General features: G+C 45.3%; 1 protein-coding gene across 1 annotated transcript in view; it reads right to left on the minus strand.

Annotated features, from left to right (window-relative positions):
* The window catches only part of dachc (dachshund c), a 42,788-nt gene that overhangs the window by 3,855 nt on the left and 20,392 nt on the right, over positions 1 to 18,541 (minus strand). Inside the window, exons 4-8 of the mRNA XM_080834385.1 lie at positions 10,246 to 10,418; positions 9,727 to 9,862; positions 9,033 to 9,173; positions 3,333 to 3,478; positions 2,165 to 2,312 (exon numbers count right to left, since the gene is read on the minus strand). Of these exons, the coding sequence (XP_080690511.1) occupies positions 2,165 to 2,312; positions 3,333 to 3,478; positions 9,033 to 9,173; positions 9,727 to 9,862; positions 10,246 to 10,418 (744 nt within the window). The remainder of the gene's footprint in view (positions 1 to 2,164; positions 2,313 to 3,332; positions 3,479 to 9,032; positions 9,174 to 9,726; positions 9,863 to 10,245; positions 10,419 to 18,541) is intronic.

Consider the following 18,541-nt stretch of genomic DNA (forward strand, 5'->3'; position numbering starts at 1 on the left):
CATTGACACTTTGTGTTCTACTATACCAGAGCCATTGTAGCATGAAACATACAGCTGTCATAAAATATACTGCAACATTTCAGACTTATTTGTTTGGCATCATAGTATATGTTTTAGGTCATACTTTTTTCTTTTCTTTTTTGCAATGCAACATTACATTTTTCAGTGCTTCAAATTGCTTATGTTTTGACACAGTAGTCTTGCTGGGTGACAGCATTTGCTATAGTCATTGCAACAGTCACTTTTGGTATGAAGGGTTTTGATGTTTGTAATGCATTTTGCAATGCTAACTGGTGTGCTCAGGAGCACACAGTGTGGAAGGGTAATGAAAAAGTGCGACACCACTGATAGGAATACTAGCAAGCCCTTTGTTAGGATAGTCCATGTTGGGTACTGAGCATTCAATCATCTAAGGATGAATCAACTGTATACTATAACTATCCTTAATCTAATCATGAATAGCTTTATGTTTACCAAACCCTAGGTCTGACTTTGATTGTATTCGACAGAGTAAACATAGTATCACACAATACCAACAGACATAAACAGGCTATCCACCAAAAAAAACTTAATTCATCCATTTAAGTCCTAAATACATTTTAGAAATTGACAGCTACACGTGAAATATGTTGAGGAACACTCATTGTCCAGCCTGTTAGAAAAATCCTCTGATTCCTTTGCTAAGGGAAGAATCCATTAACAGCACAGAGGGAGGCAATCAAAACTCAGAATCTGAGAAATCACACAGGGAGACTTCTTCCCAGAGTGCTCTGATGAACTGTGAGATCATTTAAGATTCACTAAGCTCCTCGAACTCTGAGGAGGATCATCACCGTGATTCTATTTACAGAGAGGCTCTAATTTCTGTGTGGTAATATCACTGTAGGAGAATTCGGGTTCCAAAGGGGGTAATTCTCTCTGGTGTCTCTACTAAAGGCTGATTTATGCTTAGTTACGTAAGCGTAAGCGCAAGTGGCCGCGCAAGCCCCTTGCGCGCCCCTTGCGCGCCCCTTGCGCGCCCCTTGCGCGTCTTTTCACGTCTTGCGTGCATCGGCCCCTTTTTCTAGACTTGCGCCATTTTACGCAAGCCTATGGTTCTGGCGGTGAATTGCTTGGCAACACCCCCAACGCAACACGTAAGCATGACTCAATTCATGCTCAACGCAGAACCAAGCAAGCCCCTTAACTAAGAACAATGCTGAGCCTGCACTTCTAGTCTCTGGCAAAGACAAAAAGTATTCAAACAAGGCAATTAAACAGAGCTAATTTGTGGCGTGTGTGGGTGGCATGTGTGTTTGCTCTCTGTATGTTTGTGTGTGTGTGTATGTATCTGTTTGTATGTGTGTTTGCGGCATGTGTTCTTGTTTTCTCCAAGCTTGTACTGGGGAAGGGTGCTATGTTTGTGGCATATGTGTGTGTGTTAGCTGGTGTCATGCCATGCATTTTTATTGTGCTCTGTGTCAGTGGCTAATTGATGTGGTAGCGCAGATGGAACGGAGAGGAACAGCTTTCCCAGACGCAGCTCAGGGTATTCAGAGGCCTTTTTTTTTGCATAACCACAAGAAGTCTCAAGCTCTATGATCATCTGTGTGTGTTGTGCTAAAAATATAATTAGTGGGGCTCATTACAAATGAAACCCCTCTTTATTAGCTGGGCCAACACATCATTGTGTATATTGTGTTCTTGCTTTAAATTGGGAGTAATTTCACAAGGGTCGCACAACAGTTGGAGTGGAAAGATGTACAGTAAATGCACTAAAATAGAGACTACACCACCACCACCACCACCCCCCAACCCCCACACACAAACTTGCCATACATTGCTGTTCAGTTCCACAAAATCTAACTGTATTCTTCACCATATCTTACACACACAAACACACACACAGACACAGACACAGACACAGACACAGACACAGACACACAGACACAGACACACAGACACAGACACAGACACAGACACAGACACACACACACAGACACACACACACACACACACACACACACACAGACACACACACACACACACACACACACACACACACAGACACACACACACACACACACACACACACACACACACAGACACACACACACACACACACACACACACACACACACACACACACACACACACACACACACACACACACACACACACTCACCTCGGTTCTTCTGTTCCACACACAGCTGCCTCTCCAGGTTCTCCCTCAGCTCCCTCTCTCGGAAGAGCTCCATCTTCAGCTCGGTCTTCTCCAGCTGCACCTGCTTCTCCTGCGTGCGGGCATTATCTATGGCCACCTTCAGCAGGCCCTGAGCAGCCCCAGGAGAGAGGCAGGAGAGGTGATGTCAGCCGTGACAAAACACACATCTTATGGCTCCATTAAGATCACAGCTAAAACACATCTAAGGGGCTTGTGGCTAACGAGTGATGCTCTTCCAACAAATATTATCTAATGTCTAGGTTTGTGTGATTTTGTGTCTAATGGGAGCTTTTGCATTGACTCTGGGGTTCAGGGTGGGGTGGCCGTAGGCCTGGGAATTGCCACACAGGTGATTATAGGATGTATTCCTATTTGGGCCATAATATGATTGTATTGTGATTCTTTACATTTTACGATACAGCAATTAGTTGCAAATTGATGCTGTTATACAATTTACTATTATTTCTTTCATATATTACGAATCTGGGAATTTTTTTCTCAACTCTCTCAGCTCACGACTTCCTTTCCAATTTCCGCTGTGACGCAAGAGAAGATTGAGGTCTTGTGCCATCTTGTGGATTTCAGAAGCAATGTTATCAGAGTAGACGTATGTACCACAATCTAATAAATATTGCGATACTTGGCGCCACTGTATCACTATAACATTGAGCCGGAAAATATTGTAGTCCTACACTGTATCGATTTGTTTTCCCAGACGAAGGTGTGGAGACAGGACAAAATCCTGTACCCTGTGTACCAGTCTACACCCCAACAGAAGGGCGTTTGTAATCCATCGCATGAAGACCTTGGTCTGTTTCACATGAGCATGAGCACATGGCACTGCAAGGGAGAGGGTCTCCTAAAGGAATGGCGAGCAGGGTGTATGTTACGACAATAATGGAGTAGTGTGTGTGTGTGTGTGTGTGTGTGTGTGTGTGTGTGTGTGTGTGTGTGTGTTATGACAATGGTGGGGTAAGTCACCTGTGTGTGTATGTGTGTGTGTGTGTTTGTGTTATGACAACGCCAGGGTAGATCACCTGTGTGTGTGCGTGTTTGTGTGTGTGTGTGTCTATTACAAAGGATTATAGTATCTCATTGCTCGAGCATGACGGTAAGAGGGCATTCTCACCTGTATGTTGGTTAGGAGGGTCTCGATGGATGACAGCCCCTCTGGGAAGAGCAGAGGGGTGGGGAACCCCAGTGGAAGTGTCTGGCCAGATGGGGGAACCCTCTCATAGCCCTCCCTCAGTGTCGGAGTACACAGGAGACTCTCATCTGATGGGACGAGAAGGAGCTAAATGAAGCCATGACAGCAGTCACTCAGCCCTGCCTTAAGACTTACTTAGAGCATTGCCTTCACCTCATATGCAGTCCTCATATAGTGTGAGCATACCTTAGACCAACCTTTAAACTTAGCAGTCCCATAGGAAAGCATTACGAACCATAAATGAACATAATAACTATTTTAAAATGTGTGAAACCCACAGAGAAAGTGCAGCATCCCCTCCCCCCTCTAGTAGACATGTTGCTTCCCATGTGCCAGAGTGAATGCCAGAGAGTGGAGCTAACTTTGCTCGGCTCGGCTCCGCGAGCACTCCAAGGATGCTGCAGTCCCTGTGAGCCGGGGGATTCTAATGCGATCCGTGTCGCCGGCGCTGAATAAATGTCAGCCTGCTCATTTGCTGAGTCAAATGAACTCAAATATCTCCTCTCACCTTTAAGCAGTAAATCCACAGTGGATTCCATTACACAGACGGAGAGAAAGAGACAGAAGAAGAGAGAGAGAGGAAGAGGGGGGGGGGGGGGGGGGGGGTCGAGCGGAAGAGAAGAGGGGAGGGAAAGAAATAATAAATAATGTGGGTGTAACAGAGAGAGAAAGAGGGAGAGAAATCATAAGGAACAGAGGGATAGGGACGGAAGGAGATAGAGATAGAGGGGAATGACCTATCCGCACTTGAAATGAAACAGAATTTTTTTTTCTCGAATAAAGCTTCACTACTGTGGGACTTCTCTGAGGTGAGACTCATAGTCCATTAGTCTCTCACCTGCGCTCCACCGATAATGCAGGCCTGTGCTCAAGCCATTATCTCCATGCTGCTGATGGTCAGCACAGCAGGCAAATGTGGAATTATGCGGATTATGTGTGTGGGGTCCTTGGCTCCATGAGCCGCAGTCGAACAGCAAGAACATACTTTCTGTGTGTGTGTGTGTGTGTGTGTATGTGCGAGGCTTTTATTTTTATTTTGCATAACTCCAATTGTGTTTATACACAGTGAGTGTGTGCACACATGTCTGTGTGTGTGTGTGTGTGTGTGTGTGTGTGTGTGTGTGTGTGTGTGTGTGTGTGTGTGTGTGTGCACGCACGTCTTTGCAGTGCTAATAACTAGTGATGTTGATGCTAATGAGAAGCCTTTGGGGGGGGGGCTTCTAAAGGTGACTTTCTCCTCAAACACTGATGCCAGATTAGCATAGCGCCACGCTAGCATGTGTTTCCAGAGGTCTTTGACACACACACACACACACACACACACACACACACACACACACACACACACACACACGCCCCACTCTCCATTCCTACTGTGCAGTACATCTCAGCCCATTATTATCACGGCCTCATTAATGCAGATCTCCATCTATTTGACCCGCACTCATGAATACTGGATAACTACGTCTTACTCTTCTTACATCCCACACAGGAAAGTCATATATTACAGTGCACTGACATGCAACTGTATAAAAACATGTGAGACCTTTGCAGTAATACACAAAAGCTGCTAATTTTTGACATTTTACATTTTTACATTTATCATTTATCAAAGAAAGAGAAATAAGTGTGATTCATTTGCTTACGTGACGTTTTCCAAAATTGGTCTAAGTCTGTCTTCCAGAGTCTTCCGGTCAACGCCAGTCGGGTCACTTTAACACAAACCATGTTCTTCTGAATATATATATTTTTTTGTTGAGGCAGCAGAACAGGGTATTAGACTTTGGAGGTGTCAGTCCATTTGAAGTTGCTAAACACCTGTTTTTACAGAATCGCTTACATGTTTCTGTTTCACTGTAATTCTCACTGACACGAGCCAAGCCTTCCGTGTTGGGAAGGCATGGCAGGTGGCACACATCATACAGGCATCATTGCTACATTTGCAGATTTTGGAGAAGATACTACAGCCACACACTTATGGTCCCTGCCTAACCCAGCTCTGTGATGAGCTCCTCACTGGATGTTTGTGAAAACGATGCCTGGTGCGTTGAGATATTGCCTCTCTGGACATGCCTGATGCTAGATAGCAAATATATGTCAAGAAAGAAAAAAATACTTAGGCTGGCTTAGCTCTTGCTGTGGCAGGCACATACAGAAACATGAATGGCTATCTGCACTGGTTAAGCCTGCAGAGCGCAGTCTTCACTGCATGGTGAGTGTCGCGGCTGCCTGCATCACAACAAGCAGATGTTCAGATCTCACCTTCACCAGGGGCCGATAAGATCTGATTAGATTACACTCTCAGCCCAGCCCTTCTCCCAGCATGCAATGTGCTGACCAAGGCATTTTCCCCCGTCCGCACAATCTGATCCTCACATCTTGGCAGGAGTAAAAAGCGTCCGTCACACTCAAGGTGTCTCAAAAATGAAAAACCTCTCTCTGTATTCATTCCCCCACCCACGACACACACACACAGACACACACACACACACACACCCTATGGCATTCCTGAAAGCGTCCTGTTTCATGGAATGTGATTAGCAGAGTGCCGTGGTGTCGGAGACAGAGCACTCAAAGGGAAAGAGCTGGGACCCTTGTTGCTGAACTACGGTGCCCCTAGAGGGACACATTGTGCGGCATCAGCGTTTTTTGGCCCAGCAGCTCCTAAAATCTGATTGATCTTACAGCGAGTTATTATTTAGCACACGCACTCTCTCTCTCTCTCTCTCTCTCTCTCTCTCTCTCTCTCCAGAAGAAACCACTGGCAGGCTTGTTTGATCATAAACAGCTCTCCTCCTGCAAGGTCACACTTTCCCTTTTTTCTTACTTTCCTTCTCTCCCATCCCCACCCATCCCACCCCACCCCACCCTTCTCTTAATCCTTTTGGTGAAAGTCCAGCAGTCAGCTCTAAAAAGGGAGAAGCCCTTTGAGCTCTAGCGCCTTTGACACGCTTCAGTAGGGAACCACTGCTCTGTGCTTGTGACACTTGCAGAGCGGCTCTACGTGGGGCTAAGAGCCTGAGTGTCACTCCACTCCGTGCCGGGGTGTGGAATGGAGCCGTGATTGATCGCAGATAGTGCCCCTCCACTCTCCCTTTGAACATATTCCCAGCAAACTGAATATCTACTCTGCACATGCGATTTCAGGGAAACTTGTAGTTTAATGACATTTTTAGCTTATAAAGCTCATAAAGCTGGGCATGACCGTAGACTTTGATCACGCAATAACCAAATGCTGATTCTTTGGTAAACCAAAACAGCCCGGCTGGGCCAGCTTCCCATCTTGTGTTAGAGATCGGGTGGTCTTCAATATAGGAGCTCCGTTGCTTAATCGACACAGATTCACTGATTGGCTCCTTTTGGAGTCTTCCTGATAATGTTTTTAACCCATTTTGTGAATGTGTGATGCTAGCTCCACTCTTTTCAGTGCTGGGGAGGACATTGATGAGGCTTGGGTTACTGGGTTCCAAGACCTTGTTTGTATTCGATCGCGGCTACAGACAGGCTGGAGAGGGACGACTTGTGTTGGCTGACTTCTTTGTGGGACAGGACAAGGGATATGTTTAGGTCTTTGGTGAAGACGAGAATAGTGGTTGAGAGTGGGTTTTTTCGACAAAACAGACAATCTGGCTCAGTTTTGGGGGAAACAGGGTGTGGCGGGATAAATAGTCACCATAAAAGAAACTGCTAGGCTTAGCTGGTGATGTAGGCTGATTTGTTTTTTTTATTTATTGTTTATTTATTAATGTTTTTTATTAGAGAGGGTTTAGATTTTTTTAGGTTTTATGTTGGAGAGGAAATTCTATATAAAATAATTGTTACAGTAAACATCCTTTTTCTTCATCATTGGAGTGAAAAATACCCGTAGATTTTAATTGTGGAAATGTGATCACAGCTAACCTCGAACCACCTTTTGAAGAAAAACTCTCAACTAAGATAAATGGGAATATAATATCTTCAAAGCTCATTAATTCACACTTAATGATTAACCAGACAAGCACATCATTCTTCAGACATGCAACCCGGGAAAAACAAATGGACAGATAAAATCAAAACCATTTTACTTGTCCCAGCTTCTTGTTGGTGACACATCAGCCATAAAGGCTTGACAGTAAAAATTGATATCACCTTAAGATCTATCACCTGTCCTTTGGACTAACAGAGAACAACACAGAAAATCATGAATCTGAATATGATCATTATGAAACTGTGTACAATCCTCGCACCAGTCAGGGAATTATTGCAGGGTGATCAAGATTTAACTTTTTTCTGTAAATGCAAACTGTATGAATCATCTTCGCCTTGCAAACTGGTATTAATCTAAGTGCTTGTATGCAAAAAAAAAAAATCATCTTAGAAAATCTCCATATCATGTGCATTAGAACCGGGCCGTGTTCATCTCGCTAATTTAATGCACCGTATAGCATCTCATCACCATCAGTGCTCCCAATCCTGTGTGACTTTTATTAGCGTGCCACCACTCTGCTCATCACTGGTGCTAAATGTTATTGGTTTTGCTCCTCTCTCGCCGCCTCCCTCACCTATCTTACCATGTGTAAATAAAGCACAGAGCCGGGCCCCCACTGCTTTCTCTGATGAGAGACCCCCCACATAACCCAGCATGCAACCACACACACACAAACGTACAGGTATGTACACACCCACACACACCCACACACACACACACACACACACACACACACACACACACATACACACACACCACACATACACACACACCATCAACAGAAACATACACAGCATGCACACGTACACACACACACACACACACACACACACACACACACACACACACACACAGCCCACAAATGTCTCTGCGATGAGTAAATTGTGCTGACTACTTGCCCTTGCCGAGTCCTCATTAAGCTAATGAACAGCTTCAAATGCAGAAGCCAAACAAGAGTTCGGGGAGGTTATTACGAAAAATTACACCTCCAGGAGAGCAGAGGAAAAGCCTTGTTCATTAATTCCCGGTTCGGCAAATCGCTAACTAATTTAGGCCCACTGCCTTTCTGCCTTAATGGATTATTTTCATAAAAATGTGTGAGGTTTTTTCCTCTCTCTCTCTCTCTCTCCCTCTCCCCCCCCCCTCTCTTTCTTTCTCTCTCTCTCTCTCTCTCTCTCTCTCTCTCATGCTGTCTTTTCTCCGGACTCACACAAAGAGGACTCTGGCTGGGGAGAGTTGATGAGACGATGCTGTGAATTTAGATCAGCACAAATGAAGAGCAGCTCACAGCAAGAAGAGCCCCCACCCCTCCACCCCCTCCACCCCCCAACTCCTGCTGCTCTAACTGTGGAGTCCCACACTCTATGTAGCACTTTACATAGTCGACAGTCATCGACAGATACTGAAGAGAAAAGCCATTTGGAATTTGCTCTCTAAATTCTACAAGCACAGCAGAAGAAAGGCAACAGAATTTCAGAATTCACTGAAATTCTACAGTGGGAAACTAACTTCAATTGAATTAAATTGTATTCATACATAAGGCCATTAACAACTGACACTGTCTGTAGGTGCTTTACAGGGCCTGACTAAACGTGAGTAAACTTGAAAATGCCAGGCTGAGTTCAAGAATTCGTAAGTTAGGACTGTGCGCTGACCTTTCTCTATGGATGACCTCTTGACCTCTGTCTGTTGTCTGTTGTCGTGGGTGGCCAGGTCTCCCTCCTTGGGCCCAGGGGGACCGCTCGGGGACAGTCCCAAGAGGGCGTGACCCAAAGATAAGCCGTTCTGGTGAATATCTGAAATATCACACAAATACACATTGTGAAGTTCATCCATGCTGTCTTAAAAGCAGATAATATTAGAATTTTTTCCTTCAGTGCTGCCAATGTTTTCTCAAAAGTGGAACTGGGCCATCTCAAGCTGAGGCCGAGTGTATGAGGTACTGTGGGAGCTGAACAGACCCTATTCTTGCACTGAATTAACTCGCTCTTGGGAAGAACAGGGAATGGATTATAAAAGACAGACAGGCATAGACTACTGTTGCATTGTATAGTTACAGCTACAGTAATTAGGGTTTTAGCGCATCGGTGTTCAGTGTCTTTTTCTATTTCTATTCCCATTTATTCCGTCTATTCGTTTTCAAAGTGTGTGACTTCTCCCTGATCAAGTCAAAGGAGTACTTTGGGTTTTGGGGAGTACCGGAAAACAAGCTAAATAGTGAAACAACACAGACACATGGCAATGTTATGCTGCAAAGTAGGTGTGTGTGTGTGTGTGTGTGTGTGTGTGTGTGTGTGTGTGTGTGTGTGTGTGTGTGTGTGTGTGTGTGTGTGTGTGTGTGTGTCTTACGTGTTCTGTCCAAGGAGCTCTCGGTGAGGGCGGGGGAGCTGGACACACTGCTGCTCTGGTGGGACGACACCTGACTGCCCGACCGGCGGCCATCTTCCAGGGAGGGGGAGGGGGACGGACTGTCTGGCAGACGCTCCTGGAGGGGCAGAAATAAAGAGTCTGAAACGAATGCTTTATAAGTGTTGGGGAAACAGAAAGTGTATGTAAAGTATGGTAAACCATTTAAACATTTTTAAGAGTATGACACCTGTGAGTCAAGTGGATGTAACCACTCTCACTGACACCATGAACACTATACACACTATCTCCATTTAAGGCAACTGCAGAATATTGAAATACAGAACACTTATCATACTTAAACAGGATCATTGCTGGCCCGCTAGTTGTCGTTACTAGTTCTACGATATGTAGAAAACAAAATGTACATGAAATGCATTGTGTATGTTCTGCATATAGGGTGCAGCAGAGGTGATGTATCAGTATGAAAAACTCCAATTTAGGGCTTTAGCCGTTCAACACCTTAATCACAGACGTGGTCATCCTAGAGGGTGCACACTGGACCTGTGCAGCGGCGGCCATGTTGGCGAAGGTGCTGAGGTGGTTCATCTGGCTCATCGCCATGGTGACAGAGGCGGGGGGCAGGCTGACCGGGATGAGGGGGTGTGACATCATCATGAAAGGCAGCTCCAGACCTGTGGGAAGGGATTAGATAAGGAGAGGTGAGCGACACTGTGAAAAAAGATGTGAGATTTTAGTGCTACAGGATTCTAATTAGTCGTTAAATAATACCTCATGCCTCTCCATCTAAAGAGTGAAGATTCATAATTAAAACAATTTAAGTTTGCTAAGTTTGCTTTTCATGTCATGTACTGATATTTTAAATATTGTATTTATACAAATCAAAATGAACTTCCGCACACTGCAATGTCTTACTCCTTTTGTAAGGCAGCTTTTCATTTTGATTTTCACTTCATATTTGACCAACCAGCACCTGACCACCTATATTGACTGTGCACTGGGATTGTTCAGTGTGTGTGTGTGTGTGTGTGTGTGTGTGTGTGTGTGTGTGTGTGTGTGTGTGTGTGTGTGTGTGTGTGTGTGTGTGTGTGTGTGTGTGTGTGTGTGTGTGTGTGTGTGTGTGTGTGTGTGTGCGTGTGTATGTGTATGATCCCAATGCTGACAATCCTAACAATAGTGTATGGAAATGTAGTGTCAACATCGAGCCATAAATAACAAAATAAATTCTACAGCGAGGGAACACAGAAGCATTTATGGTGCCCCAGTTATAAATAATGCACCATCCAATTAGACCGTGGAATGTGCTGGTCCTACACAAATGGACTCGTTTCCAAATGTACTACAACGGCATTGCAGGATTTTAAGACTCAATAGTAGCCAACGCACTAATTAACAGCTTCGCAAACCCTCTTCCTGGCAGAGAACACAGCCGAAAACAAATTCCACCCTTGATTCCGTAACCACCCACTATCCTCCTGACAGGCGCTATGTGCCGGGTGCCGTGTGATTAATTGATGATGGACTCTGGTGATTCACTGAAGAAAAGCACTTTCACAGCTGTGTCCTTTATAAAACAACAAGCCGGGTCTCTCGTGGGAGAGATAGCAGGGAAACAACTGGGTTCCTTGTTTAATGGCGAAGGCTATAAAAAAAAAACCCTCGCTGACTTCCAGCATGTAGAGGTCGATAGTGTCTTCTCAGCCACCAGGGAGAAGACATGAATTTTAAATGTATACTGTGCATACTGTGCAGAAAGATACACAAGGAGTTCTTGTGGGAGAAGCACGACACCACTAGTAGAATATTAAGATGGAGTAGAAGTCACACCTGGAGACCGTCAGTAGGACAGGTAGCCGCAGAGCTAAAAATAGAATGCCTTAAGATCAGAGGACTAAAATGCTCTTTAATGGTGGCAATGTGGGGTGCAACAGTGTGTGTTTGTGATGACGTCCTCGAGAGGACTATAACCAGATAGTGGCCATTACAAAAAAAAAACCCTCTCTCTTTAAACAGAGACCAAAGTTTCAGAGAAATCTGAGCACGGTATCCCATGGCTGGCCTGTCCACAAAAGAGCATCTCATCTGACGTCTCTTTAGTGACAAAAAGAGCTGGACAGTGAGAGTCAGATGGACAAGAAGTTCCCATGATCATTTATAGAACAGGTTAAAGGTCACATTCACATTTGCGCATGCACACACACACACACACACACACACACACACACACACACACACATACACACACACACACACACAAACATTCCTGAAGGACAGCCACTAAAAGCATAGATGGGGACATTTCAGTGGCTTCACTCATATTTTGTCTTCCCCCAGTTCCTCTTCAGATGGGGAGCATCTGCTCTGACCAGGCCTGTATTGTGCTTTCATTCTCTCATCTGGTGAACGGGAACCAGCCGAGACAGGGCAGAGACAAGAGACCGTGGCAGGGGAAGTTGGGGGGGGGGGGGGGGGTTGGGGGCTGAGAACGGGGAGGATGGACCCTCAGACATGGAGCTCAGAGTGGCGAGTGCAGCTCCTTCTATCTCCTGCTGTTTGAACCAAATACCAGCCGCACGTAAAGGTCACGGCACATCTCTCAGCCACGAGCCCTTTCGCTCAGCGAAGAACGCATATTGAAGACATTTAAAAAGTACTTAGTGCCCTCCTCTCTCTCCCGCTCCCTCTTTTTTCTCTCTCTTTCTCTCTCTCTCTCTTTCTCTCCCCCTCTGTCTCCCTCACTTTTCACTCTCTCACTCATGACATTTTTCCTCTTGGATCTAAGACAATAAAAGTGGGATGACTTTTTCATGGGGGAGATGAGGGGCATACATGATGAAGAAGCAAGACATCAAAGAAAAGGCGTGTGTGTGAACGTGAGAGAGCTTGTGGTGTGCGTCTACGCGAGAGAGCGTGTTGTGCGGGTGTATGTGAGAGAGCTAAGTGTGTGTGTGCTTGCGAGAGAGCGTGAGGTGCGTGTTTGTGTGTATAGGTGTGACTGAATACCCATTACCCATGTATGTGTATATCCAAGTGTGTGCGTGTGTGTGTGTGTGTGTTTGAGTCTGTATGTGTGTGTTAGTGTGCTTTCCTTCGAGGTGTAGTATTAAAGCTGTGTGCCTGTGAGAAGACGTGATCTCAGTCGGCTCTGCATTATTAATTGTTAAGCACACTCCCTCTGTCAGAGGTTAAACACAATGGCACCTTCAGTTTCACACTCAAATGGCTCGACAAATCCCACAGAAACCCTGGCTTAGGGAGCTTCCATAACCCTAACAACACAGGTGTGCTAACACACACAAACACACACACTCACGCGCGTGCACACACACCAGAACATTTGCATTCTTACACATTAACATACTTTTCCTTAAACATGCTTTCACACACACACACACACACACGCACACACGCACACACACGCGCACACACACACACACACAAACCCACACACACACACACACACACACACACACACACACACACATACACACACACAAACACACACACACACACACACACACACACACATACACACACACACTTTCTTACACATACACTGCACACATACTTAGTGTACTGAACACATCTTTAGACACACACACACACACACACACACACACACACACACACACACACACACACAGTTATGCCGGCCCCTCCTGTGGTCTCTGGGAGCAGATGCTGCTGACAGAGGGTTTAAGCAGTCCTCTCAGCTCATTTTAAACGCAGGCAGCAGTGGCTGGGGAACACTAAAGCCCCATCTCTTAGTCTCTCAGAAGCCATGGAGGAAAGTGACTGGACCTGGGCCAAGAAGTGTTCTACCCCCTCACACACACACACACACACACACACACACACACCACTACCTAACCTTCAGCTCCAGCTGGAGAGTAACAGTGTGTGTGTGTGTGTGTGTGTGTGTGTGTGTGTGTGTGTGTGTGTGTGTGTGTGTGTGTGTGTGTGTGTGTGTGTGTCACTCCACAGCTCTGCAACAAAGCCCAGATCTGTTCCACAAACAGAACCATCGCACAGAAAACCTCCATGAGTGCTGTCAGTCCCTCTGGACATATGACTTGTTGTAATAAAACTCGAGGTTATGAAAGAAATGGAGACTGTGCCAATCGAAAGCACAGCCACTCCTATGACTTCTATGAAAACAAAACAAAAACTCAGTGAGAAAGATGATATAAACTTTAAACAACATAGTTTTTTTGAGGGGAAAAGGAAAAACAAAACATGAATTCAGAGGAGGAGGTTTTTTTTTTTTATAGACAAAAGGGACTTTAGTGTCTGAATTGAGTGTGAGCCAATGCCGCAAAAAGCGCTTCCTTAATCCAAACACAAAAGGGAATCTTGGACAGAGCCAAGCACAATAACCACCCCTCCTTAACAATCACCAGTGGAGAAAAAAAATGGAACACCTGGAGACGATTCTGACGGAGGAGAAAGGAAAAACAGCGATGGTGAAAAGAGTCCATGCCCGTGCCAAACACATGGCACTCGCAAACATGTGGGCCGTCACACTGCGAGAGACAGACGAGACACAGATGAGACATAGGAGTGCTAATGTCTTCTCAATGATCTTGCCTCTACTGGTTCTCCTGTCCAACCACCAGTCTTACAGCAGCCATGTTAAAGACAATCAGCAGGCCCAGCCGAGTTTAAGTCTGATTTAGCGGTGTGCCCAGCGGACGTTTCTTTGTCTCAAACGAGGCACGAGATGGGCGGACCGCAGGCCATCTTTGGCACGAAGACACAAACAGATGCGGTGAGGCAAGTGTAAAACGGTTGCTAGGATCCCAGGCTGTAATTAAATGATTTTCTTTCCTGCCAGGCTGCTTGGAGCACTGAGTGTGTCCAAGACGACGACGACATGGCCTCTAAATATGGCTGCCCTCGAGAGACAGAAAGAGAGAAAGGGAAGGAGAGAGAGAGAAAGAGCGAGAGAGAGAGAGAGAGAGAGAGAGGGAGAGAGGGAGAGAGGGAGAGAGAGAGAGAGAGAGAGAGAGAGAGAGAGAGAGAGAAAGGGAGAGAGGGAGAGAGAGAGAGAGAGAGAGACTGAAATCAGCCACAGTGTTTGGCTTGAGGGGCCCAAATAAACAGACATGCAACTCATGTGTCAGCAAATAATAGGGGACTTGAAAGCTGAGAAACAAAGAGACTGCAGCTAAGGGACTAATGGTGTATAGCGATTGCCCACAAACAACTGGGAGTACTTATGTTTACGTTTTGTCCTCATGGAAAATACAATAACTGCCATATGTTGCCTAGACAAAGGTGTGTGTATGTTTGTGTATGTGTGAATGTGTGTGTGTGTGTGTGTGTGTGTAGGTGTGTGTGTGTGTTTGTGTGTGTGTGTGTGTGTGTAGGTGTGTGTGTGTGTGTGTGTGTGTGCGTGTGTGCGTGTGTGTGTGTGTGTGTGTGCGTGTGTGCGTGTGTGTGTGTGTGTGTTTGTTTGTGGTAATGTATATAGCAACGGAAGGGTTGTTTTATGTAGTTGAGAAGCAAGGATGTTTTACAGTGCCCTCCTAAGGAGAAGAGGTCCTCATGGAAAAAGTGAAGCAAACTATCAAAACAGTTACAAAACAAACACATGAATAAAAACAAAGAGGAAAAATGAAATGAGGGTCTAATGAAAAACAGTGTGTTCATGACATTAAGCAGGGCTCCTGACTACAACATCAAACAAAATGATGCACAAGTGGGCAGCAAGTTCAAACTCACGTAAATAGATTGTAAACATAAAACACACACACACACACACACACACACACACACACACACACACACACACACACACAAACACGTGCACACAAACACAGTATGTCTTTGTATGGCTACCGATTAGAAAACATTAGTGCATGGGTGGTGTTTAAGTCATCAAGTTTATAATACCACCATGTAATCACAAGCACCACACACACACACACACACACACACACACACACACACACACACACACACACACACACACACACACTGATTCATTAATTATTGTTCCGCGTTCAAATGCCCTGTTTACGCATCTAAATACAACACATCCACGCAAACAGGAGGCTATTATGTTCAGAGCCATCCATACGCATAAGCCTAATCAAGATCATCTCCACTCATGAAGAGCACCGCCTTCCTGTTTGTTTTCTGTCTCTTTTCTTCCTGTTTTTGTTTACAAATCTAGGCCACTTCAGGTGAAGGCACACAGCATGCTGAACATGGGTTTCTTGTTGATCCCATTTCAGGGAAATGGACCACCGTTCACAGCATGAAGAGTCCAAGTGTAACATCCTGGCCCTAAAAAAACCGTGTCAGTGGATTTTCTAGAAAAGTTAGTGAAAATCTTTAACACAGACTTTAAAAAGAGCAGCCTTCCTAGCATGTGCCCGTGCATAATTCATCCATCTGTAAGGAAGGTCAGCGCTATATGAAAGACAATGGGTGTTCCTTCCCCCACAAGAATGTATCACATTTACATTAAGTTTGAACATTCAGAGGCCATGTTTATTAACATTCAAATAGTCAGCAAGCCCTTCCTGTCTTCAGACCTTCACACCTTTCATACCCAAACAGACCCAATAATGTTCCCTTCCTAATACGTTCCACCTTTCACCTTTCACCAAACCCCCCAGACACACCCATTATGTCAAGTTGTGTATTTTGCCTTCCTATAACTGAATGTGACTTGTATGCTATACTAAAGATCAAGAGGATTTTTGCTGTAAGAGGATTTTGCTGTGGGTTTGCCACGTGGAGGCATCGACCGCTACGCGTGGTGAGAGAACGGAGCAAGGAGTGAGATTGAGGACAAAGGGATGACAAAGGGATACAAATCCAGCACAGAGCACTACACTACGTACACTATGGATGAAATCATCCCTCCTTCTCTCTCTCCATTGTAGTGTGCTGTGTTGTGTGTGCTTGAGCTATTTAACTAAATAAACCGACACCCTATCCATCAGATCAGTATTCCACCAAGTCCTTTGCGAAATCCTGCAATTGCAACTAACTTAAAATAGTTAGCAGAGTTAAAGAGTTGGCGTTTTCACCTGAAATCCATCATAAAACACTTCTTAAAGAGATTCTCATTGTTTAAAGCATGTGTTACTACTGAATAGACTGGATAGGAATGGGATCACTATTTTGGGTTCATCAGGTAAACTCCACAAAGAACAAAGATGTACACTTGAGTTCACTTTATGAGTTCACTTCCTCTTAGGCAAGGTGGTTGACCAAGAAAGAGCCCTACACATGCGCATACACACACACACGAACACACGGGCACACACACCCTGACACAGACACACACACACACACACACACACACACACACGAACACACGGGCACACACACCCTGACACAGACACACACACACACACACACACACACACACACACGAACACACGGGCACACACACCCTGACACAGACACACACACACACAGACACACACACACACACACACACACACGAACACACGGGCACACACACCCTGACACAGACACACACACACACACACACAAACACACGGGCACACACACACACACACACTCACAAAACCTTGCTAACACAGTGTGTGACAGAATGCTGATGGCTTCTGTAGTAACACGTAAACATACAAAGTTGTAAATAAAAGATCAGTTTCACATTCTACTGATTATAAAGTATCTTGTAACAGATGTCACTCATCTGGAAACGGTCGGTTTGATCTGAGAAGGACAAAGCTATCGGGGAGCAGGGTGTTGAATTTCTAGAGCTTAAAAAAAATCCCTTCTTTTTCCAAACCACACAATGCAGTACAACTAACAATAACAATATAAAACAAAACACTCTAATTCAAGCATTTACTTCATCATTTCAACACAAAGAATCACAGGAGGGGGCAGAGGTTAGATATGACATTTTACCCCTTCACTGCTCCTGCTTGCACAATACATTTGACTCAAAGCTGAACACAAAACATTTAAAAGAACGTTGTTTAAAACAACAGTGCTGAAAGTCAAAGACCCACAGAGCCACCTGAGTTGCCGTGGCGCATATGGGGTTTCAGGTCTGCTGCTGCTCAGGTGTGTTCCATGAAGCCCGCTGAGGCTCAGGGGTGTCAGGCCTCTAGAGGCCGCCCCGCCGTGAGTGACAGCGGGGGTTATGTGAACCAACCGTCTGCAGCCACACAGACACGCACCCAGACCTCATCATGTCAATCAACTCAGACAGGACAAGCAGGGGAGGCAGAGAAGTCAGACAAGAGCAGAGAGATAGAGGGGGAGGAGAGAGAGAGAGAGAGAGAGCGGTGGGGGTGGGGTTGGGGGGGGATGGGTGAGAGATAGAGGTGGGGGGGGGGGGGGATAGAGGTAGGTAGAGGGAGATAGATGTAGAGAAAACGAGAGAGACAAGTGAGAAGGGACAGATGACATGTAGATAGAAAGATGGATAGAGAGGCCAATATGTCAGAAGAAAAGACAGAAGTAGAGGGAGGAGAGAGGGCTATAACTCTGTACTCAGCATCTCTCTTTTTTTTCTCTCTCTCTCTCTCTCACATCAGTATTAGTATTCCTGGGCAGCACTGTGCGCTCAAGGTTACAGGGAGTCTAAATTGCTGAGGTTAAAAAAATCTTTCCTGATTAGCATTTGTGGGTAAAGCCTCAGTAATCTTATTCAGACTTCTCCCTCTCCTTCCGACTTCTTGCCCTCATTTTCTCATGCTTTAGAGCGCACAGGTCGCGACCTCATTTTCCACGCATTTCTTGGTCAAATCTGCTTACAGTGCACCATGTGAGAGAATAGGGAACTTTGATTTAACTGGGT

This window comes from Sprattus sprattus, assembly GCF_963457725.1.
Source record: "Sprattus sprattus genome assembly, chromosome: 3".
In the NCBI taxonomy this organism is placed as follows: Eukaryota; Metazoa; Chordata; class Actinopteri; order Clupeiformes; family Clupeidae; genus Sprattus; species Sprattus sprattus.